The sequence below is a fragment of the Lithobates pipiens genome, unplaced genomic scaffold (genome assembly GCF_037356315.1).
Source record: "Lithobates pipiens isolate NorthernLeopardFrog02 unplaced genomic scaffold, aLitPip1_a1.2 Scaffold_13, whole genome shotgun sequence".
Lineage (NCBI taxonomy): Eukaryota > Metazoa > Chordata > Amphibia > Anura > Ranidae > Lithobates > Lithobates pipiens.
Genome location: NW_027507718.1, coordinates 463,823,554 through 463,850,201, shown reverse-complemented (window position 1 = coordinate 463,850,201; position 26,648 = coordinate 463,823,554). Strand labels below are relative to the sequence as shown.

Sequence of the window (26,648 nt, the reverse complement as noted above, 5' to 3'; positions counted from 1 at the left end):
TCAAATCACTATCGCTCAATTCTGCGAGTGATTCTAATTTATTATCGATGTTTTCTAGCTGGTCTAAAACCAATTTTGATGTAAAGGGACAATTTGGTTGCTATGGACAATCCCCAGTTTGCAGGCAGAAAGAACAGTTTTTATAATATAAAACTGCATGCAGGACACTGGACAAACCACTAGGAAGAAAAGGGAGGTGACATAATTTCATACAGTAATGTAATCTGTAAGATTACAGTATACTGTATGTGTAGTGTGTGTTTCACTTTTTGAATTTGGTGCCGATCTCCATCCCCGTGCGTCCCGCCAGTCTCGGGAATACTGCCAGGGAGGTTAATACAGGTTGGACAAGATAGTAAAGAGCAGGGGGAACAACATTTTTAAGAACAGTTATAGTTAGGGTTTACGTTAGCATAATCAGTAAGTTGTAGAAAGTATTGACTTAAGGAATGTAGCATACACACGATCCGAAAATCGGGCAAAAAATACTGCTTTTGAAGCAATCGTATGATAATCGGATCATTAGTACAGAGCTTTCAAGAGCCGATCATGACTTTGATATTATCATATATAGTTCATCCGATATTATCCGATCGGACAAGCACAAAAAGTTTCCTTGTACCATACCAGATCATAAGATTTTTGTTTAATCAATACAGTTGTCCTTCGAAAATTCAATATCAATACACTACAACACATGACATCACTTACGATTTTTTTATTCTGTCATACGAGAATTTTCGTAACTTTAGTAAACTCTTCGTGTTCGATATACGCGGCTAGCATGCAAAAAAAACAAAAACTTGATGGACGATCTGTCATCTGATTTCCAGATCGTGTGTATGGGGCTTTAACGTATTTGACGTCTAGGGCAGATGCTTTTTTCACTACCTCTAATCTGTATGCCACAAAATAATTTTCAGTATTACATTTGAAAATTAAAGTTATGGCGCCCCCTTACATTACTGGTCTGTATGGAAGGGACCCCCTGCATTGGTGGTTAGTGGAAAATGTCCCCTTTGCATTGGCAGTCAGTGTAAGTGAGATGTCAATTCACCATCGCTCACTGCTTATAGAACCCCTAGGAACTTCTGGAGGAACCCTAGTTGTGAAATGTTGCTCTAATTAATATCTCAAAGCAGCATCTAAAAAAATTGAATTCATTTATAGCAATAATAAAAAATTGTTTCAGAGGAACAGTGGGAATGTCCTGAGGATCTTCATTAGGAGTAATTGCAGCTCTTCAGTTCTAAAATGGTTACAGTTTTCTCAATTAATTATTTTAGGAAATGAATGTGTCTGCACTACTACTAATGATGAAGTCAGCAGATGGCAGAAATGAGTGGATTGATGTTGATATTACAAAGATGCAGAATACTTCCTCCTGAGCATTCACTGCAAACTCATCTGCCTGCTGTCAGATTCCATTAAACGGTGCACTAAGCTCAACATTTGTAGCTCTTATTTATTAAATAGAAATGTGTGAAGAAAAAGTCTACTGCAAATGATTTTCTAAATGTTAATATGCCCATGGAGGGCAAAGCAACATGTTCACTTTAATGCCCAGCCATCCTCCTACATATACTCACCTTACCTTTACTCCCCCACCGCCCTGATTTTCTGGTACTTTCAGGTTGTGGAGAGCAGATAACTCACTACCCTGATAGGACTGGTGCATGTGGCCTAAAATAAGGTTATTAAGTCTGCTACGAGGGCCAGTTTAAAAGTAAATCTGTTGCTTTGTATAGATAGATTAAAGTTTATCTTTAAGTTATTCATGTGTGCTACTTGTTTAGCTTACACCAGTGGCTTCCAAACTGTGCCCCATGGGCCAGATTCAGCTCTTTGCTTGACACTTTCTGGAACTTGTATCACTATTCCTTCCAATTATACATGGCACTAGCCCTTTCACTGATACCGACAGTGAAGCATAATTCCTCCCATGATCAGTCACTATTCCTCCTACAGACATCAGTGATGGGAGACGCATTTTCCCCTGACATCAACAATGGCAAACTATTTCTCCCACTGACATCAATGATAGGGAACTATACCTCCCAATAGCACCAATGATAGGTCACTATCCCTCCCGCTAACATCAACGATAGGGAAATATTCCTCCCGCTGATATAAATGATGAACTATTCCTCCCACTGATATCAACCATAGGGAACTATTCCATATTTTTGTCAATGGCAAAGGGGCATTTAATATAACTTCTACTTGACAAAAGGACATTTATTACTCCCACTGAACACTAACGCAGGGGCATTTATTACTCCCACTGACCACTGATGTAGGGGCATTTATTCTCCCACTGACTTCCTTTGCCAAGGCATTTTGTTACACATACTATCCACATTTGGTCCTGGATAGTGAACTGGCCCTTTGTGTAAATATTTTGGGGACCACTGCACTAATGAATCAGTGAATCATAGATTAATAAATCACACATTTCTTTGCATTGCTTGATTTGAAAATTATAAGAACACACAGTGGGGAGACACATTGGGGGAAATGTACAACTCTGCATAGAAACCAATCAGCTTCCAGGTTTTTTTGTTGTCAGAGCTTAATTGAACAAGCTGAATTTAGTAGCTGATTGGCCACCAAGCACAGCTGCACCAAATTCTGAGTGCACCAATTTTAGTAAATCACCCCCATTGAAATCCTAGGATGCTGTCAGTTAAAGTGCCATGGTAGGTTGTTAGGCGCAGTAACACAGCACAATCAATTCGATGTTCTAAAATGGAATCAAGCACATTAAGGGCTTGTTACAAATGAAATTGAACACATTGTTCAACTCAGTACACCTGCATATGCATGAAAAATGTATGTATTTCAGTGAGTCTAGTAAGAATTAATGCCGGTATGACTTTTCTTCTCCAGGCTACCAATTTTGGCCAGTACGTGGATGATGATTCCAGCTGGGGCATGAGAGGTACCAATCCCCAATTTCATTTTTGTTCTTGTTTTATACTGTATGTGTTTATAGATGGGGAAGGAGAAATCTCATTGCTAGGGCTCATTAATCAAAGGTAACGTTTATTTTTCTCTTCTGTGGTGCACCATCTTTTCATTACTTTTCTCTGTTCCTTCCCATTCATTTCCCCATGTGATTTATTTTAATTTTTTTAGGGGGTTTTTGATTTAAAAGATGCTTCAGTCTGGGATTCATCCAGCTCTATGGGCACACAGCATTCCCTACAACCATTATAGTTCTGCCACTAGCAAGCAGATTCTCTTGCAAGAGGAACAATATCAGTGGCTGTTATAGAGCATTTGTTTCAACACTGGGGCATCTTATTATATAAAGTAGATCGTATGGAGTAGCAATTATCTCTAGTGATCTTTGATGGTGTGTATCAGTGAACCACTGAGTCTTCATCTGCTGTCTCTTCTATATTTCCATATAAAGTGAGTAAAGCAGCCAAGGATTGGATGAGGCAAGAATTAGCCATGGAAAGACATAACTGTAGTCTCCAAAAATGTATGTCTGTGTCATAACATGTGACCTGCCATTTTACTTGGAAGGCACTGATATATCCATTCACATAAAATTAGATTTAGTTGTATTAATGTAGGTACTTTGTTAGTTAAAAAGAAACAGGGAAGTGGGCCCACGAGACGGAGATAATTCACAACTCCACAAGATGGTGTTTATTGTTCTCGATGATACTGTTAGCAGAGAATTGATGTTGTATCACCTGTTTTGCCTTTTATTCTGTAGACCGTATGGAAAGTATGTAACCTGTTGGTCTATGTGGACCCATTTCCAGATATAAATAAACAATTTAAAAAAAGAAAAAATTAGATTTAACATGTCAACAGTGGGCATTTTGACTGCTTGAAAAGATTTGTGTCCGGAGTTTCCAGCCAATGTCCAGAGTGGTCTACACAGGCAGAAAATCTGTAAGGGGAACTTGCACTGGACCCTGAATTGCCATGGCTTTCTCTCCTCTTCGTCTGAGGTTATAGGACAGGCTATATGGATTCTGATTGGTTGGCGCCACCCAAGTGACGGCGCCGACCAATTAGAATGCTCCTAAACGTACCTTCTGACGAGGTATATTTTGGAGATTAACGTGGATGTAAACCCGAAATTATTTTTTTTTTTTGTCTGGCACAATATAGAGTATGGGATTTCAGATCAGCTGTACCCAGTCTTGCCACAAAGAGTTAATCCAGCTCTGAGCAATCATCATATGTTTTTTCAGAGAAATAAAACGGACAAACTGTGAAATCTTTGTCTATTCTTCCCCTTTGCTGTGATTTACATATCTCGTGCGCTAGCCTAAGACATGCATTATTTTTTAATTCCCGCCCCCATTCCTTTCTTCAGCAGCTCTGCAAGGATTGGCTAATCCACACCTCAGCATGATTTGATGATTTGGCATGCTGAAGTCATGTGGGGACTTTTCTGGGTTTTGACTGGATGTTAGTGATCATAGCAGAAGTTCAGTGTAAAAAATACACAGGAGAAAAGGCATGTTATTAAGGAAGTGTGGAGGTGGGCTGGGAGTCTACTGACATCACAATTCCACCCACTGAGCCCTGGAAAACAGACCCACCCCCAAAATCTGCAGTTTTTCGGGTCTCATAGCAGACAGAGGGGAGACATTTAACAGATAAGTATATATATATATATATATATATATATATATATATATATATATATATATATCCTTCTAGATAACCAATATTGCAGTAGTTTAGAAAGGATGAGAGTGGGTTTACATCCACTTCAAGTGGCAGGGAATTTATAGGCCTCGGACTGGTGAGGCATCAACTCGATTTCTCCTCCTAGCGGGTGATCACCATGCTCCAGGTCAGCAGGACTGGGGGAGGGGGGGGGGTGATGAGGAGAGGGTCCTGTGTAAGTTCACTTTACAGATTTTTCTGTAAAGGGGAACTTACCCTTTAAAGTGACACTTAAAACTGAATTCCAGGAATTCAGACACTTTGTAAAAAGTGAAGGGACACTATGAGCTACGTCCAAAGAGCTGCATGACATCTCCTTGACTTATTTATTATCTATTATTTACATATTAACAAGTGTATTGTTCTGCTGGAGAGACACTCTTGAGTGCCTGAGAAAAGAGAAGCACACAAAACCGCTATGTCCATCCCTCTCATCTGCTGCCCATTCACAGAAGGCATTGTATTTTGTAACTGTGTTCACATAATACAAAGGCTTCTGTGAATGGGCAGGAGAAGGGAGGAGCAGAAGGATCAACATCGAGCTTCTGGAACTACAGCAATAGCTGACTTTCTGGAGTACTATAAAGCTGTCAGATATAAATGATAGCGCTAAGCCCAGGAATCTGTCATGTGTTTTTCTGCCCCCTTATAATGTGAGCTCCTGAATTTCTCCACTTTTCCCTCTCACTTCCATTTGTATGGAACGAGCAGTGCACTTTAGTTGCTGTCCTGTGTAATGCTCTATGCAGGGGCGATCCTGGGCGGGTGCCCCCCTCCCTCATCCTCTCTTGTGTGTGTAAATAAAATACTTCTGAACTGTCCCAGCTTTGGAGCAGCGGGGACAGCCCATGGTTGAATCTAGGGAGGTGCGCTGTGCCCACCACCCCAGGCAGGATGAAGATTGTGCCTGGGTACGGTTTCTAAACATCAGTGAGAAGAATCTGTCTGGGCGGGGCAGGGCGGGATGGACGGGCTGGCTGGCTGCACCTATGAGCGTTGATTTCCCCCCGAAGCCAAGCCAGCACACTTCCCTTTCCTGCAGAGATGAGACAGGAGAGGAGAGAGATATTTATTGCTCCTCCTTCTTCTCCTGCCCCACTTCTCTGTGTGCCCGAGAAAGGGGTGTGGGTGAGAAATTTGAAGCAATGGAGGAGACAGATCCATCTGAGTGTATGATTGCCACATCCACTGTCAGAGCCTGCAGAGACTAGCCTGGGGTAAGTGAGTTCTACAATACTACTGGGCTCTCCCCATCTCCTTCCCTTCTCTCCTCATCTAGTACTTAGAACCAGTGGCAGTGTGTCCATTAAAAGCGCACAGGCGCCGTCCCCTCTCCCCAGCCACCCCCTCTATAACTGATGGATAGATCAATGAATCAACGCATGAATCTATCCATGGCTGCCGCCGCCACCCCCTATTCAGGCGTCCGGACCCTTTTTGGAAGCCGGGCGCCTGAATTCCAGCATCGGGGAGAGGTGTGTTTTTGAAGCACCAGATTATAGCCAGAGGCTCTAATAGGCTTAAAAAAAGTGAACCCAGGTGTGTTAGAACGGTGAATGAATATTCGCTTTCCTAATACTGAACCGCCTCTCTGTCAATCAGGTGCACTGGTCTGTTACCCATCACCTGATAGGCATCCAATCACAGCGCCTGTCCTTTCAGCCAATCAGGAAGAGGGAAGGAGATGCATGGAGGACACAGGAGCCATCGCAAGATCCCACCACTCGGTACCGTCACCCACATGCCTGACCCGCCACAAAGACAGGGTAAGTGCTGGGCAGACGGCGAGTGGGCGGGGGGGTGTCAGAGTGGCAGAATTTTTATGGGGCACAGTGGCACTATTTTTTGGGCACAGTGGCAGCATTTGATGGGGCACAATGGCAGCATTTGATGGGGAACAGTGGCATCATTTGATGGGCACAGTGACAGAATTTGATGGCACAGTGGCTGCGTTTGATGGGCACAGTGAGGCTGCAATTGATGTTTTTTTCAGAATTTTTTTGTTTGTTTGCTCCCCCAAAAATTTTGAGCACCAGCCGCCACTGACTTAGGACAAATTAACTCTGGAGTAAGGGCACTCTCTGCCAGGCTCTGATGCAAGAGGGCACCCTCTGCCAGGCTTTGATATAAGAGGGCACCCTCCGCCAGGCTGTTGTTTTGTTTGTTACTTACTCCTTACCCCTGTACTCTATACATTATTTTGTATTGGATAATTGGTAATTAGGGGGGGGGTGACACCATGTTTTCCCGTATCAGGTGACATCAACCTTAGTGATTCCACTGGTGGAGTGATGTGCAGCTTTGTGTGCTGGGCCGGGACCTGTCTTCTGACCAGGGGCAGATTACTAACCGTAGTGTTGACAGAAGTTTACACTGGAAATCCCACACGCTGCCCCACCCTGCATTGAGACATACCACCCAGACTCTGGAGGGGGACTGCCAAAAGAGCACTAATGCAAGGGGAGAGTGGGGAGGGGCACAGTGTATGCCAGCCAGGGAGTGAGTATATGGGACGGGGTTGAAGGCTGTAATCTCTTCATGCTGTGTGTGGAGGACTGGTGGCAGCCCACTCTGCTGGGACTTCTGTGGGGGACTGAGATATGGCAGCATCCTATGCTGGGACTTGTAGTGCCCTAAGGCTGTGGGGACTGAGGAATCTTCAGCACTTCAAGTCTCAGCATAGCAGGCTGCCCAGAACAGAAGAAGGAGATCTCACTGCACTGAGGGAGACTCATGCTTGGAGGGATTGAGAGGACTTTTGGAGGCAAGGACAGGTTTACTGGGGGGGGGTAGGGTTTGTGCTTGTAGGGGAGAGTTGGGGGAATAAGAGAGTGGGTGTAAGAAGTAGGGGTCCGGATTTATACCGTAAAGGGTATTTGTGCTGAGAGGGGGATTTGGGTGGGTAAGAGAATTTATATAGGAAAGGGAAGTTTGGGGGATTTATACTGGAAGATTTGTGCTTGGAGGGGGAAGATGGAGGCAAGGGTTTGTGCTGAGGGGGGGTGGCTTAAGGAGGCAAGGGTTTGTGCTGGAAGGGGGTATGCATTTAGCAGGGAGGATTTGTGTTGAGAGAATTTCTGTAAGAAGGAAGGATTTGGGGGGATTTATACTGAAAGGAAGGGTATGGGGGGGATTTTTGCTGAGAGGGAGATTTGAGTTGGGAAAGGGGAGGTGGAGGCAAGGGTTTTTCAGAGGAGGGATTTGTGCTGAGAAGGGGTTTTGTACCGGAAGGGGTTTTATGAGGGTAAGGATTTGTGCTGGAAGGGGGGAATTTTTGCTGGTAGAGGGAAGTTGGGGGGGTCTGTGCTGAGAGGGGGGATTTTCACTGAGAGGAGGAATTGGAGGGTAAGAGAATTTGTGAATGGAAGAGGTTTTGAGGGGATTTATGTTAGAAGGAGGGATATGGTGAGTGAGAATTTTGGCTGAGAGAGGAGATTTGTGCTAGAGGGGGGTATATGGGGTTGAGGTGTTTGCCATGTTTGCCCTGGGCACTGGATGATCTTGTCCCAGCATTGGCACACTCTATAAATTGCAAGGGAGGAGATGTGTAGAGAGAAAGCTGGGTGCCGGGGACTAAATTGGAAGCTGCTTCAGCCTGTACTGACACGGTAGCGACTGTGGTGGCAGATTTGTGAGTACCTGGTGGCCCTGCTGAGTGGAGTGGAGTGGCACACACACGTTTCTTTGGTAAGAAAGCCCCCCTCCAGCTAGCCCAGGTATATAGAGTGGCAGTGGGAGTACCTGGGTTCTGGCCCTGCTGAATGGAGTCACTCAGCAGAGCCAGAACCCAGGTACTCCCACTGCCACTCTATATACCTGGCCTGGGGGGGGGGGTCTCTTACCAAAGAAACACATGTGCCACTCCACTCAGCAGGGCCAGGACCCAGGTACTCCCTATTTAACATTAACACATTCAGAACTATGTAAGTAATCTCAGACTCTATTTAACCACACTTTAAGACACGCCCAATATGTAGTACAACTTATAACCACCTCCTAGACAGCTTCTGTGCAATAGATGGAACACTGATCCAATGCAGTGAAATTGAATCAGCGTGACGTGTATCATAGGAGCTGCAAGCAGGTATAGGAAATGGGACTTTGTTACAGTGGCTGCCCAGGAGATTCAAATCCAAGCTCAGTGACAGTAGGAGATCGTCGCTACTCTGCATGATTGGCACTGGCAGGCTGCAATTGGTGGGCACTGGTAGGCTTCATTTGGCAGGCACTGGTAGGCTGCAATTGGTGGGCACTAGTAGGCTGCAATTGGTGGGCACTGGTTGGCTGCAATTGGTGGGCACTGATAAGCTGCATTTGGTGGGTACTGATAAGCTGCATTTGATGGGCACTGATGAGGTTGCATTTGGTGGGCACTGATGGGGTTGCATTTGGTGGGCACTGATGAGGTTGCATTTGGTGGGCACTGATGAGGTTGCATTTGGTGGGCACTGATGAGGCTACATTTGGTAGGCACTGGTAAGCTGTTATTGGTAGGCACTGGTAGGCTGCATTTGGTGGGCACCAATAAGGTGCATTTGGTGGGCACCAATAAGCCGAATTTGGTGGGAACTGGTAGGCTGCATTTGGTGGGCACTGATGTGGCTGGATTTCATGGACACTGATAAGCTTTATTTGTGCATTTGGTGGGCACTGATGTGGCTGCTTTTAGTGGGCACTGATAGACTGCATTTGAGGCATTGATCGTTTGTATCATGTCTGCAGTCTCTGACTATGTCTTGTATCATGTCTCCAGTCTCTGACCATGTCTTGTATCATGTCTGCAGTCTCTGACCATCTCCTGTACTATGTCTGCAGTATGTCCGAGGGCTCTTTCTAACAGACTCTCTAACAGAAGCCCTCTCTGTGTCAGTTAGAGAGACTCCCCACCCAGGTCCCATTAGAGTACTCTCTTCCTGTATTTTGTTTATTGTTAGGAGATCATATGAGGATCCCAGGGTATCGAAGACTCCTTAGGTGAGCATCTCTGTGTTTGAGTCTTTCCATAGAAACATTTGTAAGGGAGGAGATAGTATGATGACCACACCCATGCAAAGGCCCCAGAAATATTTCTGCCCCCAGGTGACCCTAGGATCAGCCCTGGCTCTATGCACACTACAGATCCCATAGTCCATCTCAGAAGCAGGCCATGGAGAACAAATGTAGTCACCTTCTCACAGGAAGTCCAATTATAGCAGCAAAAAAGTAAAGTGGAGTAGGCTAAGAATAATAGAAGGTACTTTATTGAGTTAAGAATGTATACCTGAGACTCTCCAATTATACATCGCTGCTAGAGACACAGCGACTTTTTTCAGTTCACCTTCTCTGAACAGGGCCACACTGAAATACGGAAGAGGGCACAATCGATATTTGTTCAATGGGACAAAAATTACAAGCTTTTGGCCCTCTTGTTGGCAGATCAAACAATACCTGTCAGTATCTCTGTTATTAAAACCACTGGGGGGGGGGGGGGAACATGGTCACTGACCCTTCCGGTATCTTGGAAGAATTTGTGCAGTATTATACTACGCTTTACTCCCCTATACCAGTATACGACACTGGTGAGCTAGATGGGTTATTAAATGAACTCTCTCTCCCCATATTATCAGACCCAGATGTTACCCTTCTGGATGCTGATATTTCAGCTCGAAATCCCTGGGCCCAGATGGCTTCCCGGCGAGCTTCTATAAACAATATATGGCACAACTAGCCCCAAGACTCTGTGTCCTTTTTGACCACTACCTTAAAAGTGGAGTCCTCCCGCCTTCAATGATAAAAGCAGGCATGGTTCACCTATTGAAACCGGGTAAGGACCCACAGGAGCGTTCATCCTACTGCCCCATAGTATTACTGAATGCGGATCTAAAGATCCTAACCAAGGTGTTGGCATCACGACTGGCCAAGGTCATTCCTTAACTGGTGGACATTGACCAGACAGGATTTATGCCCGGGAAATCCACAGACACTAACCTACAAGGGATTATTCATTCATTTACAATTAGACACTACAGAAGTCCCAGAAAAATTTATAGTATCTATCGACATTGAAAAAGCCTTTGATTCAGTTGACTGGCTATATATTAGTATTAGAGAGTATGGGATTTGGACCTAATATCCGGCAATGGGTCACTTTACTGTACAGTGACCTCCAGACAGCAATTCGTTTGGAGCTTTCAACCTCTGATCCTTTTGTTATTGGAAGGGGCACTAGACAGGGATGCCCTCTTTCCCCCTTCCTCTTTGCCTTAATGATAGAGCCTATGGCGAGAGTGTTACGTCAATCTAAGGAAGTGGGTGCAATCCAGGTAGGATCTATACAGGAAAGTCTTGTGCTCTATGCTGATGACCTGCTCTTGTTCCTCAGAGACCCGGGACCATCCCTTCAGACGGCATTGCAAATACTTAATAAGTTTGCCTCTTTTTCGGGTCTTCGGTGAATTTTGGCATGTCATCAATATCGCCGTTTGGTCCGGGGGCACAGAGAGCAGAGGATGACAATGTTCCGCTGCAATGGGTTTCCGTTATCCCTTACTTGGGGGTAAAAATTACAACTAACATCTGGGATTATATACCACTGAACCTATTGCCATTAGTCTCCTAATTTAACCAAAAAACTCAAGCGTGGAAACGGTTCCCTACTAGGCTGTATAATTCTCCTGAAAATGAAGTCCTTGCCAGTAATTTTGTATTTTTATGGCACTCTCACGTGTGGGTACCCAAGTCATTTTCCCACAAATTGAACAGTATTATTGGATTCTTTCTGTGGTCTCCCCAATCACCCCGCATAGGCATAAAGGTACTCCAAGAACCATGGGGGCAGGGGGGGGGGGGGTTAGCACTGCCAGATTGGTAGAAGTACTGCCTGGCTGGCCATATGGTTTTTGCACGACGCTGGCTGTTGGCGGATGATGGGGACTCTGCCACATTTCTTGAAGCAGCTCAGTTAGGCTCCTATGAGAGTTTATGGCTAGTGCTGTATAGAGGCCCAAAATCCAATCTACCTTTGACAACCATAAAAGCCTGGGAAGAAGCTACAAATCTAATGTCCCCCAGTTACATCGGAACTACGCCCTCTTCTCCCCTATGGATGAATCCTAACCTGCCTCATTTCTACTCCCTACCAGACCCCTTGGTTTGGGCTCGTAGGGGTGTTAAGGTACTAGGGGACATTACAAGGGAGGAAGAACTCATAATGTTTGACCAATTGAAAACACGACATAACCCACCTAACCCATACTTTTTCCAGTATTTACAACTGCGCCATGCCTTTCAGATACAATTCTCTACCCTCTGCCCTTGAGGATCTTTTAACGGATGAAGAATTGTCCAAACCTCTATCAGCTACGTAGAAATCCTTCTTCAAAAAAACACCAACGGCATTAACTAGATGTCGGGAGTGGTGGGTGGTGGAAATCCCTGAAATCCAAGGAGAGGACTGTTAAGGACTATATATGTGGGACTGCCCTTTTAAACACTTGGTATCTGCTAGGGACCGCCTTATACAGTTTACAATTTTTATATAGGTTTTATTGCACTCCTGCTAGGTTACATGCATTTATTCCTCTGCTACGGATGAATGCTGGAGGTGTTCCTCCTTGCCTGCGAATGCAGAACATATTTTCTGGAGCTGTTTGCAGAGCCGGAGCTTCTGGTCTGCAATCGCTTCCTGCTTGTCAGAGGTTCTCAGGATTCCAATCTCCACGATACAAAGAGTATGGTGGTTTGGTGGAAGAGGTCGTTCTTTCTCTAGCTCATCGCACCTTACGCAATATAGGGTTGTTCTATGGTAGGAATGCCATCTTAATGCATTAAAAGAAGCCAAATGATCCTGCAAGATCATACTGGTAGGGTCTGATAAACTCCATACTCCATCTTTACATGGCCACATATATCTCCAGGGGCTGTAAAAAAAAATTCTGCCAGCCACGGTTGGACTCTTCTGCAACAGTGGGCTGATTTACTCCTTTTCACCTATTGGACTGTATAGTCTTATGGGATAGGAGATGGGCACTATGAATTCTTGGCACTGATGTGAATAGATTGCTCTACATGTATACACAATCATCCTGAAAATTCTACCCTGAATCAAGATGGACAAGTGTCGTAACCAAACTCTGATTGTAACTTGCTGGTGCTCTATATCTCCTGGAATGGTGCTGATGGTTGAGTTTAAGGGGGACATCTTGAGTTATTTTATTAATGGAACTATGTTAGTTCTAATTTTTTGGCACCTCGAGGCCAAGGGGAGAGTGGGTATGTTTCCTTCTCTGACCCCCGTGTTTTGAACGTATAACATGTGTGAAAAAACTGAACAAAAATAATTTAAAAAAAAAAGGATACATACCTGAAAACATTTTTTTTCCCATTTACGAATCACTCTTGATTGACCGGTATCTCACTATGAGCTCACTAAATTCAATGTATTACAGATTAGATGACAGCCAGTAAAGAGTTAAGGTCAAGCCACTGAGCCCTACAAAGTTTCCTGTGTGGTTTTGAACTTCCCACATTGTACATTATTCCAGAGTAAAGTATAATGAATGTCCAGAGAATAGATCTGTCTACACATGTAAACAACAACTTCCCCATCTCTAGTGAAACTGTCCTGAACTATATACAGATCAGCTTGTGTTTATTACACCATGCATCACTGGAAATGGATGTCTTCTCATTAAGTAATGTAAATACTTGCTAAAACAAATGTACACACCAATATATTAACAATAAACATCGGGTGTCCTAATCATCCTGTTCATATGGTCTGATTTTTCCTATCCTACCTGGGAAGTGAGATATAATTAATGAATTTACCAGTATATCATAAACGCATAATATAAAAACACACTGGGGAGTGCTGCATGGTAGCCAATCAGCTTCTAACTTCAGCTTGTTCAATAAGGGTCCTTGCACAGGGGCGGTCTGCCCGGTAGACACTGCTTTGCTACGCGGTGAATCAATTCACTGATCCCCACTGAGCAGGCGTATGACAGGTCCGTCTCCGCTTAGTGTGCAGAGACAGAGCTGTCAGAGCTCCGCTCTCCTCTATGGGGAGATCGGATGAAAACGGACTGCCTGTCTGTTTTCATGTGATCCCATCCAATCCGATCCGCCAGACGAATGGAAAATACCATCCATCTGGATTTTACGGACAGGATCGGATCGGATAGCTGTGCATGTCAGCGGACATGTCACCGCTGAAACCCGCCGCCCCATAGGATTGAATGGAGTGTCCGATCAGGTCCGCCTGAAATACTGACAGGCAGACCTGCTCGGAAACAATGGAATAGAGAAAGAGACGGCGCCCTCTAAGTGCAGCAGTGAAGTTACTCAAATTTATTAAAAATGGTTAAACACTCACATTAAATTAGTGGTGTAAAGGCACATCAGAGATGTAATGTTTCATCCGTATGTCCATGGGGACGACTCGCAGGGCTGTAAGGCAGGGTTTCCGGCATCTGACTTTTTGACCGATGGTTGGTGTTTTGGTCTATTCCATGTATTCCCTCGGAATGGTCAGAGTAATCGGGGTAGTGCTGGTAGCTGTGGTGCCCTGGGTCCGATGTTCAAGGAGTCGGTGTCCTCAGGAGATGGGCTGGACAAAGACCTGCTCGGAAAGCCTGTGTGAAAAGGGCCTTGAAGTGATTGTAAACCTTTGTGTTTTTTTTAAAATATAAAACATACTTACCTCCACTGTGCAGCTAATTTTGCACAGAGTAGCCTCCGAACGTCCTCTTCTGGGCTCCCCCTGCGGCTATCACGGCTCCTCCTCGCATCAGATAACCCCCTAGGAGCACTCTCCCGGGGGTTACCTTGTGGCACGCTCCCAAGTCCAGCACTTGCATCCATGGACACAAATGCCAGACTCGTCCCCGCCCCCCGGCGCTCACGTCATTGGATTTGATTGACAGCAGCGGGAGCCAATGGCTGCGCTGCTATCACTCTATCCAGTCAAGAGCCGGGACCCCATGGAGAGAGGGAGAGCGCGTCTCCACCAAGGAAAATACGGGGCTCAGATAAGTAAAACAGGGGACTGGGGGCCTGTCGCTGCCAGAAAGTTTTTCACCTTAATGCAAAAGGATGCACGAGAGTTTGCAACCCCTTTAAGCTTTCATGAAAAAACCTAGAAGCTGATGGTTTCTATACAGAGCTGCACCAGATTTTGCACTCTCCCGTTTTAGTAAATTCCCACATTGTATTTCTCTATAGCGTGTTAGATGAATTCCAGGTATGGCAGTGTTTATACAGTACATTGGTCCAGCTTAGACCAATGTAGGTATGTATGTGCCATACCTGTGGGATCCCCATGGATGCTGGAAATCATTGTAGTAATCACTGTTATTACAGTAATCTCCACTTGCTTCCAGGTCCCATGCCAAGCGACTGCCCTGCTTCTTATTGAACACAGGTCACTCACTCAGCACGGGCATCATTCAGGGAACACTTTGCATTCTGTCAAAATAATGCAAATCGTTCTCTGATTAGAGGAGGTGGAAAGGTAGTGCAGTGATGTCACAATCTCCACCTCATCCAATTAGAGAACCCTTTGCCTTCATTGAAAGGCACTTTTGCTGAAAGAGCAACCTCCTATGTTCAGCAAGTGCAGGACTGTCTTATCGCACGGGTGCCCCCCCCCCCCCCCCCAATCTGTAGGAATCACACGTGCGGGTGGGAAAAATAGCTGGAATCCATCTTTTGTGACATTTCCTCCTCCCGCTGGATTTCAGCTGCTGCAGGGTGAGTCACCAAAGATCAATTCCAGCTACTTCCCTCACGCACTACACTGATCACTATCAGGCACCCCCCCTGCCTGGACCGCCCTGTGTGTGTGTCCCCAGGAGCACTACCAGCTTCTCTCCTCTCCTGTTGACTGCAGCTGCAGGCACACTGTTCATTTATAACTGAAGCATAATAAAGTGTGTTTACTATACTTCAGTTAATAAATGACCTGATGCCTCTGTCTCCTGTTCATTGATCTGAAGTGCAGCTGAGGCTGCAGAAAGGAGGTGGGGATTGTGTTTCCTCAGTCCCTTTCTCTGTCTCAAAAGTGAGACTTCAGAGGTCTGTTTAGACCCCTTATATCTCACCCAAAAGACCCCCAAACAGCATTGTTTTTTTTTTTTTAAAGAATGAATTTAATTTTTTTTAAATGATTGAATTCAATTATAAAATTATAATTAAAATAAATAATAATTCAATGAAATATTGTAAAAAAATTCTGACAAAGAAATCTAATCAGACTAAAAAATCATGTCCAAAATGTAGCATAATTTAGCCACACCCAGCCATACAGCCATACCCATTTCCCTGGTAGGGCTCCCAGTGCATTACTTTGCCCAGGGACTCATTATGCTGTTAACTACTTGCCCACCAGCCACCGTGTATTAACTGCGGCCTCCCGCAGTCATCCCCGGGAGAGGCAGAACGGCGATCTGCCTATGTAAACAAGGCAGATCACTGTTCTACAAGGGGACAAGATGGAGATTTTGTGTTCCTGCTAAGCAGGGGATCTCTTCCCCCAATCAGTGCAACCCCTCCCCCCACAGTTAGTATGCACCCCCTAGGGACACACGTAACCCTTTGATCGCCCCTGTTAACCCCTTCCCTGATAGTGCCATTAGTGCAGTGACAGTACCTTTTTTTTTTTTTAGCACTGATCACTGTATTAGTGCCACTGATACCCAAAAAGTGTTAAAAGTGTCAGTTAGATGTTTGATTTGTCTGCCGCAATGTTGCAGTCCCGCTAACAATCGCTGATTGCCACCATTACTAGTAAAAAAATTAAGTAAATAAAAATGCCATAAAAATATTGCATCGTTTGTAGACGCTATAACTTTTGCTCAAACCAATCAATATACACTTATTGGGTTTTTTTTTACCAAAAGTATGTAGCAGAATACATATTAGCGTAAATTGATGAAAGAATTAGACTTTTTTTATTAGCTATGTTTTATAGCAGAAAGTAAAAACAATCGTTTTTTTTTTAATTGTCAGTCTTTTTTTTTGTTTATAGCGCAAAAAATAAAAACTGCAGAGGTGATCAAATACCACCAAAGAAAGCTCTATTTGAGGGGAAAAAGAGAACATACATTTTATTTGGGTACAGCATCGCATGTCAGGGTACAGCGTCGCAATTGTCAGTTAAAATAATGCAGTGCCGTATCGCAAACAATTGCCTTTTTTAAGGCTACGTTTCCACTAGTGCAACTCCAAAGTCATGCAATTTAGAGTGTGACTTTGGAGTGTGACTTTGGGTGCGACCTTGATCCAACTTTACGCTCTCTGAATCAAAGTCGTATCAAAAGTCGCATCAAAAGTCGCATCAAAGGTGTGCAGGCACCTTTTCAAAGCCGCTGCAACATTAAGTCCCATAGATTGGAACGGGTGCCATTGAAATAAAAAATAAATGGCACCACACCACATTGTACACATTGCCATGCATTGGAGTAATATGTGGTGTACCATACATTTTATAAGGCTCTTATCCAAAAACAATTACAGAAAGTACCTCCACAAAAATTGTGATTACTATATTTATATTTCCACATCAGTGCTGATGCCTGGGTAGAGCACTGAGCCAATCACACAAACTGTAAAGGAGAAAATGGGGTTATTGTATTCCATAATGCAAGCATACAACTGTAAAGCTGAACTACAGGCACACAAATGTCATTTAAATATATTCCTTAATAGCCACAGAGGATATAAATCCACTTTGTGTGCACCAAATACCTTTGCAAACCCAGATATTACCTTGTAAAGGTACAGTCATCATCACTAGGCTGTACATTGCCTGTGCAGAGAGCAGAGCTGTGGGAGGGGTCCCAACCGGCTCCACCCTGTTGTCTGATGAAAACTACAGGAGGGGGCGGAGACAAGACCCGTCACCCTGCACCAGGAGAGAGAGCAGCAGTGAGCGGTCTTTATTACAGGAAGCTCTGCACAGAGGAGACATTTTACACTGGGTTACTGCACAGATCTTAAGGGAATGCACAAAGCACACCGAGATTCAAGAATACACATGACTTTTATATTTAGATATTTACTTATCCTGGAGTTCAGCTGTAAGTAGGTTTTAGAACAGACACAGTAATTCCTGTCTGACATCAACTGTTCTCTGATCGATTTTACTTGTTCCTGGAGATAATATTTATTTACAGCTGTATACATTTTAAATTATATCATCAAGCAATATCAGTGAATACAGTTTTGGGAATCACTTTTTAATATCACATTTTCTGTGTGTTCTCTCTACAGAGTACAAGGTAAGAGGAGCCAAACTCTCCCAGTCTGATCAGCAATGTATTGTATGTATGCATTCCACTACCAAGGTTTGCAGCATCATATGTACTGTATGTACACTTATCTGCTCTGTATATGGATATTATTACTCTGAACACTTTACTTCTATTATTTTTATTACTGTTATTATCATTATTATTATTTTCAGTTTGTGGAGCACTTTACAAAATAAAGGGAGACAGTACAGTTACAAAACAATTAATACAAGAGGGTTAGGAGGGCCTTGTTCATGAGAGCTTACAATCTAAAGGGAGGGGCAAGAGATACAAAATGTGATTACCAGGGCTGCTGTTAGAAAACACAGGGCCCCATACAGCCAACCTGGCAGAGCCCTCACCCGAATAAACACAGTTTACTATGCTTCAGTTATGAATGAAGACAGGGAGGGATTGGTACTAGGGCCAAAACAACTAATCGATTAATCGACTTTTCATAATCGATTAATCGGCCAGCCGATTAGTTGGCCTGCATACAGCATGCATTATTTGTTTACATATCAAGAAATTCAGTGCAGAACACACACAGCTCAGTGCACCATCCGTACATGTCAGTAAGTGCCTGAGAACTTGTGAATGTGTGAGGAGCAATGCCTCATGGGACATGTAGTCCTGGGCAGGAAGTGAGTGGTTCTAAAGGCAGAAGTTTTTTTTTTACCTTGCTATAGGGCCACTCTAAACTATCATTTGCAGCTTGCTTTTGGGTCACCCTGAAGGCAGTAGAAGGACCCCAGAAAAGGAGAATTAGGGCTGCTCTCTACAAACGTTTTTAAAATGTTTTTTTTTTTTTTTTTGAAGGAAGACATTGTTTTTGTATGGCCAGCATAAGTGACAGCAGGCGCAGGTAGCTTTTGTCAAGCTACCTGCCTATGACAAGGGAGTCTGTCATACATAGTATATATTACGCTTCTGTCTAAAAATCTACAAAACTGTCAAAATTTGCTCTCTGAGTCTGATGCTATTTACCAGATTCAACCTCTAACAGTATATGCAGTAGATATCTTCTGTTATTTATATTTAATACTGCATATAGATATTTAAGAAGAAATTGCCTTTTATTTTAAACTTTACATATGTACAAAATTTTACACCACACTCTTTTAAGGTTATTATCAGATTAATCTAAACAATAATCGGCCAACTAATCGATTATGAAAATAATCGTTAGTTGCAGCCCTAATTGGTACCAATCACTCATGTTCATTTAGGAAAAGAAGGGGCTGGTAAATATGACATATTTACCAGACCCTTCCCCCACTCTCAACCCTGAAGGATTCTATTGCATGCTTGCAGCTGCTGGCAGGAAGAAGAGGAGGGAAGCCGGGGGCACTGCAGAGGTGGGGGGGAGGCACATAGAGGGGCTTGGGCAGCAGGGGGAAATGTATGGTCCACAGGGAGGGTGATGAGTGTGGTGGGGGGGGGAATTATTGGAACCGATCCCATGTATGGCTCTCTCTGCAGCAGTTGAAAGCCGGTGTCAGGAAGAGGAGAAGAAGCGGCTTTAAGCTGATGCAGAGAGAGCCATACAGGCGATCGGTTCCAGTAATTGTCCTCCCCTTCGCACTAATCACCCTCGCTGCCCATATTCAATTCACCCGGCTGCTGCCTGGGCCCCTCTGCTGGTTTTGGCCCCATAAAGTAGGAACAGTGGTACCCTCTTATCCATGACCTTGGTGATAACTGAGGAATTAGAAAAAGTATGAAAGAACGAAGAAAAAGTAAAAGTTACGTTTTTAGGTGGAGGAGGGATAGGATTCTCTGAAGAGATACATTTTTAGGGAGCACCTAAAGACGGACAAGGTAGGATATAGCTGGAGAGGTTGGGTGGGAAGTTCTAGAGGATGAGAGACTCCAGAGAAGTCCTGGGGGCAGGCATGGGAGAAATGATGAGATTGGTAGAGAACAGGAGGTATTTGGAGGAGCGAAGAGGACATTTTGGGAGCTTTTTTGGAGATGAGGTTTGTGATGTATTTGGGGCAGACTTGTGGGTAGCTTTGAATGCTGTTTGGATTGTATTCCTTTTATTCCTCTGTTTCATTTTCCTCTTTCTTAGACCTATCCCTATGAAATGCTGATTGTAACAAACCAAGTGCGGGTGAAGCTCCCAAAAGACGTGGATAGAGCCAGACTGGAGGTAATACATTATGTGTTTACATACAGGAGACCAATCACTCAATACATTTATACAAAGGGTGAAACCTACAGCTGGGGGAAGGATCAGCTTTACTAAAGTCCAGTTTATTTTTAGCTTTGTATGGAGTGGGGAAGGATTCGATCTGTCAGAACTTTATTGCTGTCTGGGTCTTTATCTGGGGTGATTTACCCTTCCATCAGATGTCAAAAGTAGAGGAAGTGATGGGATATCTCTCCAATGGGGACAAGAACTTAAAAAAACTGTTCCTTAGTAGAGTTGGCAAGGGTTAGAACAGCCTTTTTTAATGCTTTCTGTGTCTTATTGTCCTAGTAACACCAATTCCCTTATTACTTGTCTTAGTGGCATCCATTCTCTCATTTCTTGTCCTGGTTACACTTATTCCTTGTCCTCAAGACACCCATTCCCTCATTCAATGTCCTGGGGATACCCATTCCCTTAGCCCTTGCCTTGGTCACATCCATTCCCTCATTTCTTGTCCAGGAGGCACCCATTATCTCATTCCTTGTCTTGTCACGTCCATTCTCTAATTTTTTGTCCTGGTGACTCTCATTCCTCGCCCTTCGGACCCCCATTCCCTTAGCCCTTGTCTTGGTCCCATGCATGCCCTAATTTCTTGTCCTGGTGACACTCATTCCTTTTATTGGGGGCATCCATTCCCTTAGCCCTTATCTTGGTGAGATAGATTCCCTCATTTCTTGTCCTGATGATACTCATTCCTTGTCCTGGAGACAACCATTTCCTTGTTTCTTCTCCTGGTGACATTGGGACAGGAAATAACGGCAAATTTCTTCAATGGTTACACAGACAGCCTTCAAAACTCTACAAAAGTTCTGACTCTTGCCCTCTGTTGAAAAAAAAAGTTTAGACTGCAGTTGGGGTTTAATGTAAATTGTAGTTGACCTTTAACAAGGTAAGGATGGATGTTGTGATTTACTACACAGCAATATTACCTTCCTCACTCTGAACCCAAGCAACACAGTACATTTGAAAATGGACAGATTTTGCCTCCTTTTGGCAATCCATTACTCCATCGAACTTGAATTCTAAGACAGCATTGACAGAAATGGGTGTGTGGAGAAGTATGAATGTGTGTTATCTCACAGCACTTATCCACCACCTACTCCCCAGGAGTGCCTTACAGTTCCATGTCCACCCTGGATGTAGCCCACCTCAGCTCCCAGCCATAATGTCCCCAGGTGGCTCACGACCTTCAGCTTTTCACCATCAACACGGAATTTAATACATCACATGCCTGCTCCTGATGAGTGTCTCACAGCCACAAAACGTGTAGAAATACCAGATGCCGTGTTTTATTCTGGCATAAAATTTTTGTTTTATGTTCTATTTATCTTTATTTACCATTATTGGACCAGTGAAGCCTTAGGTCATGCAGATATTACTCTGCAATACATGTATGTATTTATAGGACATTGGTGGACTGTGGAATTTCATCATGCAATGTCATGTGATACAGTTATTATCATGTTTAATTGTTCCCCATTGACATTAGTAATATGTGTGTATATATGTATATGAATTAATGAACATTTCATATGTCCACCAATCTATGGAATTGCAACCATGTGCTCTATATAAAGTCCTACCCCCTTGTTCCTTTGTTACATTGATAGGGATGGAAATACATGGCTTACCAAGTCGGTCCAAAACCCTTTCCCCCTTGCAATCTCTCACAGCACTGATAAGAACAAACCATGTATGTGCCATGTTTGTATCACAATTATGTCATCACTATATGCTTAAAGCTGAAGTTGAATTATTTCTTCTTCTTTTTTTTTTTTTAAATCCTCACCTGGAACAGTACTTACATGAGTGGCAGGTGTCCCATGTTCTGGTGGCTGTTGTGTTTCTTGAAATGTTTTAAAAGTGGATTTTGAGTGTTTTAGATGTGTATACAAGCTTAAGGTGTTTTTATTTTGGCCAATATCAAGCAGCGGGGGAAGGGGACCAGTTTTTTTTTTTTTTTATTTATTTATTTTTAAATCAAGGATAAGTTTTACAGGCCAACAAAAAGCCTAAAAAAATGCGTGAAAGTGCTCGATTTGCACATTTTCAGGTGTTCTAATTCCAAAGTCTATGGGGCCAAAATGCTGAAATCTACTTCAAAAGTAGCTCATTTAGCTTTTGAAGCATCAGATGTCAAGCTACAGGTGCCTGAGTGCTCAGGCATGAACAACCACTATATTTGTAAGCATGAGTCGTATGTAAGTCAGATGTTTGTAACTCAGGGACTGTCTGTACATGAGATTTTGATGTTGAGCATTTTGGAGCTTTGAGATCTGAGCTAAAAAAATGCTCAGATGTGAATAGGGCCTCAGTGAGTATTATGCCCCGTACACACGATCGGACTATCTGGCGGACTTGGTTGATTAGTACAAGGGCCTCTTCCCGACAACCCTGGCTGTTGGTTGTCGAGGTCTGCGGGCGGGGGGCTTATCGGAATCTGGGAGCCCCCTTTAATAAGGGGGCCCCCAGATACCGACCCCCCCCCCCCACCCTATGTGAATGAGTATGGGGTACAATGTACCCCTACCCATTCACCTGGTGAAAAAAATGTAAATAAAACACAACACAAGGTTTTCAAATAATTTATTGCACAGCTCCGGGGGTCTTCTTTCGCCTTGGGGGGCCTTCTCGCCAGACTCCTCCGCTATCTTCTGCTAGCTCTTTTACTAGCGGAGGTGCCCGGCTTTCTTCTTCGTTGCAGCCCTGGGGTCTTCTTCCGACATTGGGGGTCTTGCCCCACTCTTCGGTTCTTCTTGCCGGGCCTCCGCTTTCTTCTCCCAGCTCTTTTACTAGCGGTGGCCCGGTCTTCTGTCACCTTCTTCTCTTCTTCTTCCTTGAGATGTTGACTCAATGCTATCTCTGGCCGCAATGACAGGGATGCGTTGTGCGGCGACTTATATCGGGACAATGGGCGGGGTCCCCGTCCCTTATGATGTCACAGCCCCAGCATCCTCCGGGGCTGTGACATCATAACGGGGTGGGGTCACCATGTGACATCCGGTGACCCCGCCCATTGTCCCTATATAAGTCGCCGCACAACTTATCCCTGTCATTGCGGCTGGAGACAGTGTCGAGTCAACATCTCAAGGAGGAAGAAGAGAAGAAGAAGAGAAGGTGGCGGCGGTGACAGAAGACCGGACCACCGCTAATAAAAGAGCTATAGGAAGAAAGCGGAGGCCCAGCAAGAAGAACCGAAGAGGGGGACAAGACCCCCGAAGTCAGAAAAAAGAGGCGGCGGTGACAGAAGACCGGGTCACCGCTAGTAAAAGAGCTGGGAGAAGAAAGCGGAGGCCCGGCAAGAAGAACCGAAGAGGGGGGCAAGACCCCCGAAGAGGGGGACAAGACCCCCAAAGTCGGAAAAGAAGACCCCCAGACGACAGCAACGACGAAGAAGAAAGCTCCTCCTCTAGTAAAAGAGCTAGCAGAAGATAGCGGAGGAGTCCGGCGAGAAGACCCCCCAAGACGGAAAACCACCGGAGCTGTGCAATAAATTATTTTAAAAACATGTGTTGTGTTTTTTTTTTTACACTTTTTTTCACCAGGTGAACGGGTAGGGGTACATGGTACCCCAATACTCATTCACATAGGGTGGAGGCCAGTATCTGGGGGCCCCCTTCCTAAAGGGGGCTCCCGGATTCCAATAAGCCCCCCGCCCGCAGACCCCCAAAAACCAACGGCCAGGGTTGTCGGGAAGAGGCCCTTGTCGTCATCAACATGGGGACAAGGTGCTTTGGGGTGGGGGGGCCGCAGGTCAAGGGTTACATCGGAGGGCTCCTAGAGCCACAGGTTGAGTCCCCTCTGCTCTAATCTATCCAAAATTAAATACACATGAACACTTTAAGAGACCTGGAATGTATACAAATGGCGTCCCTGTTGGGAACTGAGCCCAAGACCCCAGCAACTCCAAGGCAAGAGTGCTAATACTGTAGCAGCATGCTTTGATAGACTGGAGAGATGAAGGAGATAAACACACCGGCTGATGTGGTCAGTACAGACCATCTATGAGACATTTTCTGACACCGGGTCCATCATGTTGGAATGCTGTTATATTTTTTTACTGTTTCCATAACATCCCCGGCATGCCGCACGGCCGCTGCGGTCTTTGGATATCAATCACAGGAAACCTTGTTTGCTCAAACCGGTGCTTGTTCTCTAAACACTTCAATATGTTTTTCATGTGATTACTCAGCAAGTGGTTTCGATTTCATAGGATTATTTTTTTTAAATGGAGATTATAAAAACGCATCACAAATGAAGAGAATGTGAGAGAAGCGGCTCAGTGGAAAGCTTATACATCTGGAATCCATGAATACATATATCCTGCTCTACAGTAACAAAAACCTTTGTTGACAGCCGCCGCACAGTCATTAGAAGCGTGTCGTCTTAAAGGACAACTCCAGGCAGATACATAAACACCATTTCGTTTCTTTACATTCCTTCAAGCCCATCCCCAGGCAAATTAGAAATTATCCTTTGCAGTGGGACTGTGCTCGCACTGCAAGGGTTAATTGCTTGTTTTGTCTAGGGGAGGAGAAACTGTTTTACTTACCTGATCCTCAGCTTCCCTGGAAGGCAGGACACCCCCACGATCTGGCAGTGGACTGTCCCTTGGCATCCTCACGTCCAGTTCAGGGCTGTGGATCCTTCTCTGCTCTTTATGACGTCAGGACCGTAAAATGGTGGAGTGTGTCTAACTGCAGAAAGGAGCAGAGAACCAGTAAATATTTATTTTTTTGCCAAGGCAAAAACGATCAGTTAGCCCTCTCAGTACAGGCACAGCCCCATTGCAAGGGATCATTTTTTTATTCGCCCAGAGTTTATTCGCCCGAAGTTGGGCGTAAAAAAATAATTCAGTTCTGCCAAAGCAGACCCATTAAAATGTATTTCCACACGCCAGCTGAAAGTTAAAGTAAAAATTGATCGTTTTTTCTGCTGAAAGTTAAAATCAGCCTTCTAGTGTGGCAGCCTGTGCTGGAAGATATACATAAAAATAATACTAAAACAAAATCATAGCGCTAATTGTCAAACAGCAAACACAAACCAAAAAGAAATAAAAAAAAACCCACAGGAAAAGCAAACCATCTGGATCAAAACAAAAGCCTAGCACTTTGGCCTATGTGCGTGAAATCCTGCCGTTTTCAGGCACCCCGGAGGCCTCCAGCCCCACTTCCAGCAGCCTGTCAAAATCTATGACAGGCTGAAATATACTACAGCTGGGCAATCTACTGAATGGTACTCGCGTGTAGTGCTGTATCTGTTCAAGGACTTACAGTGCCTTGAAAAAGTATTCATGTCCCTTGAAATTTTCCACTTTTTGTATTGGGATTAGGGGATGGTTTTCTTCAACAGGAACAGGGAAGCTGGTTAGAGTTGATGGGAAGATGGATGGAGCCAAATACAGGGCAATCTTAGAAGAAAACCTGTTTTAGAGACTGCAAAAGACTTGAGACTGGGGCGGAGGATCACCTTCCAGCAGGATGGAGTGGTTTAGATCAAAGCATATTCAGAGCTTGAGCTATTTTGCAAAGAAGAATGGGCAAAAATGTCACTTTCTAGATGTGCAAAGCTGGTAGAGACATCCCCAAAAAGCTGTAATGGCAGAGAAAGGTAGTCCTACAAAGTAATGGGCTAAAATACAAATGCACGGCACATTTTTCACATATTTATTTGTAAAAATTTTGAAAATCGTTCATTTTCCTTCCACTTCACAATTATGTGCCACTTTGTGTTGGTCTATCACATAAAATCCCAATAAAACACATTTACGTTTTTTGATTGTAACATGACAAAATGAGGAAAATTTGAAATGGTATGAATACTTTTGATAGGTTGCAGGTAGCAGGGTAGGGTGCCACATCTTGGCCTCCTGAGCACCCAGAAACACCAGGATTTGATGTGCCTGGGCCAAAGTGCTAGTGTGCATGTGGCCTTAGGCGTCTTGCACACGGATGTAATAATTTACTGATGTTTATATGGAGGATCAGGCTGGCAGAGGCTGGCAATAAGACCCTCAGTAAAAAATCTTGTTAAATTCTTTAAAGCGGAATTTCACCCAAGGGGAAGTTCCGCTTTATGCCATCCTCTTCTATTTTTGGCACTTTTTTGAGGAGGGGCGGAGTGGGTATTTGGTTTTGACACTCCCACTTCCAGTTTGAGACTATACAAAAAGGAAATAAAAAATACTACAGGGCTACAAAGGCAATGTTTTTTCACCCATGTGGAAGAGACCTAAAAGTTCGCAATTGGGGCAACAAGCAGTGTAGCTTTTTCAAAGTAGCCTCATGCATACAAAAATTGGAAAACCTACAGGCACACCTACATAATGTAGTAATTTATGATTTATTTGACTATGCACACTAGGTAAAAACATTTATAACATTGGCAGTGGAGCTGGCACATAAGCTTCTTCTAATATATGGCTAGTGTTAGGCATAACTGCAAACAAATTAATGACGATGTGAAGATCCCTGTTCCAG

General features: G+C 44.1%; 1 protein-coding gene across 1 annotated transcript in view; it reads left to right on the top strand.

Annotated features, from left to right (window-relative positions):
* ABLIM2 (actin binding LIM protein family member 2) overlaps positions 1 to 26,648 on the top strand; it is a 234,885-nt gene that overhangs the window by 167,796 nt on the left and 40,441 nt on the right. The window contains exons 19-21 of the mRNA XM_077477846.1: positions 2,890 to 2,941; positions 17,953 to 17,960; positions 20,047 to 20,127. Coding sequence (XP_077333972.1) covers positions 2,890 to 2,941; positions 17,953 to 17,960; positions 20,047 to 20,127 — 141 coding nt within the window. The remainder of the gene's footprint in view (positions 1 to 2,889; positions 2,942 to 17,952; positions 17,961 to 20,046; positions 20,128 to 26,648) is intronic.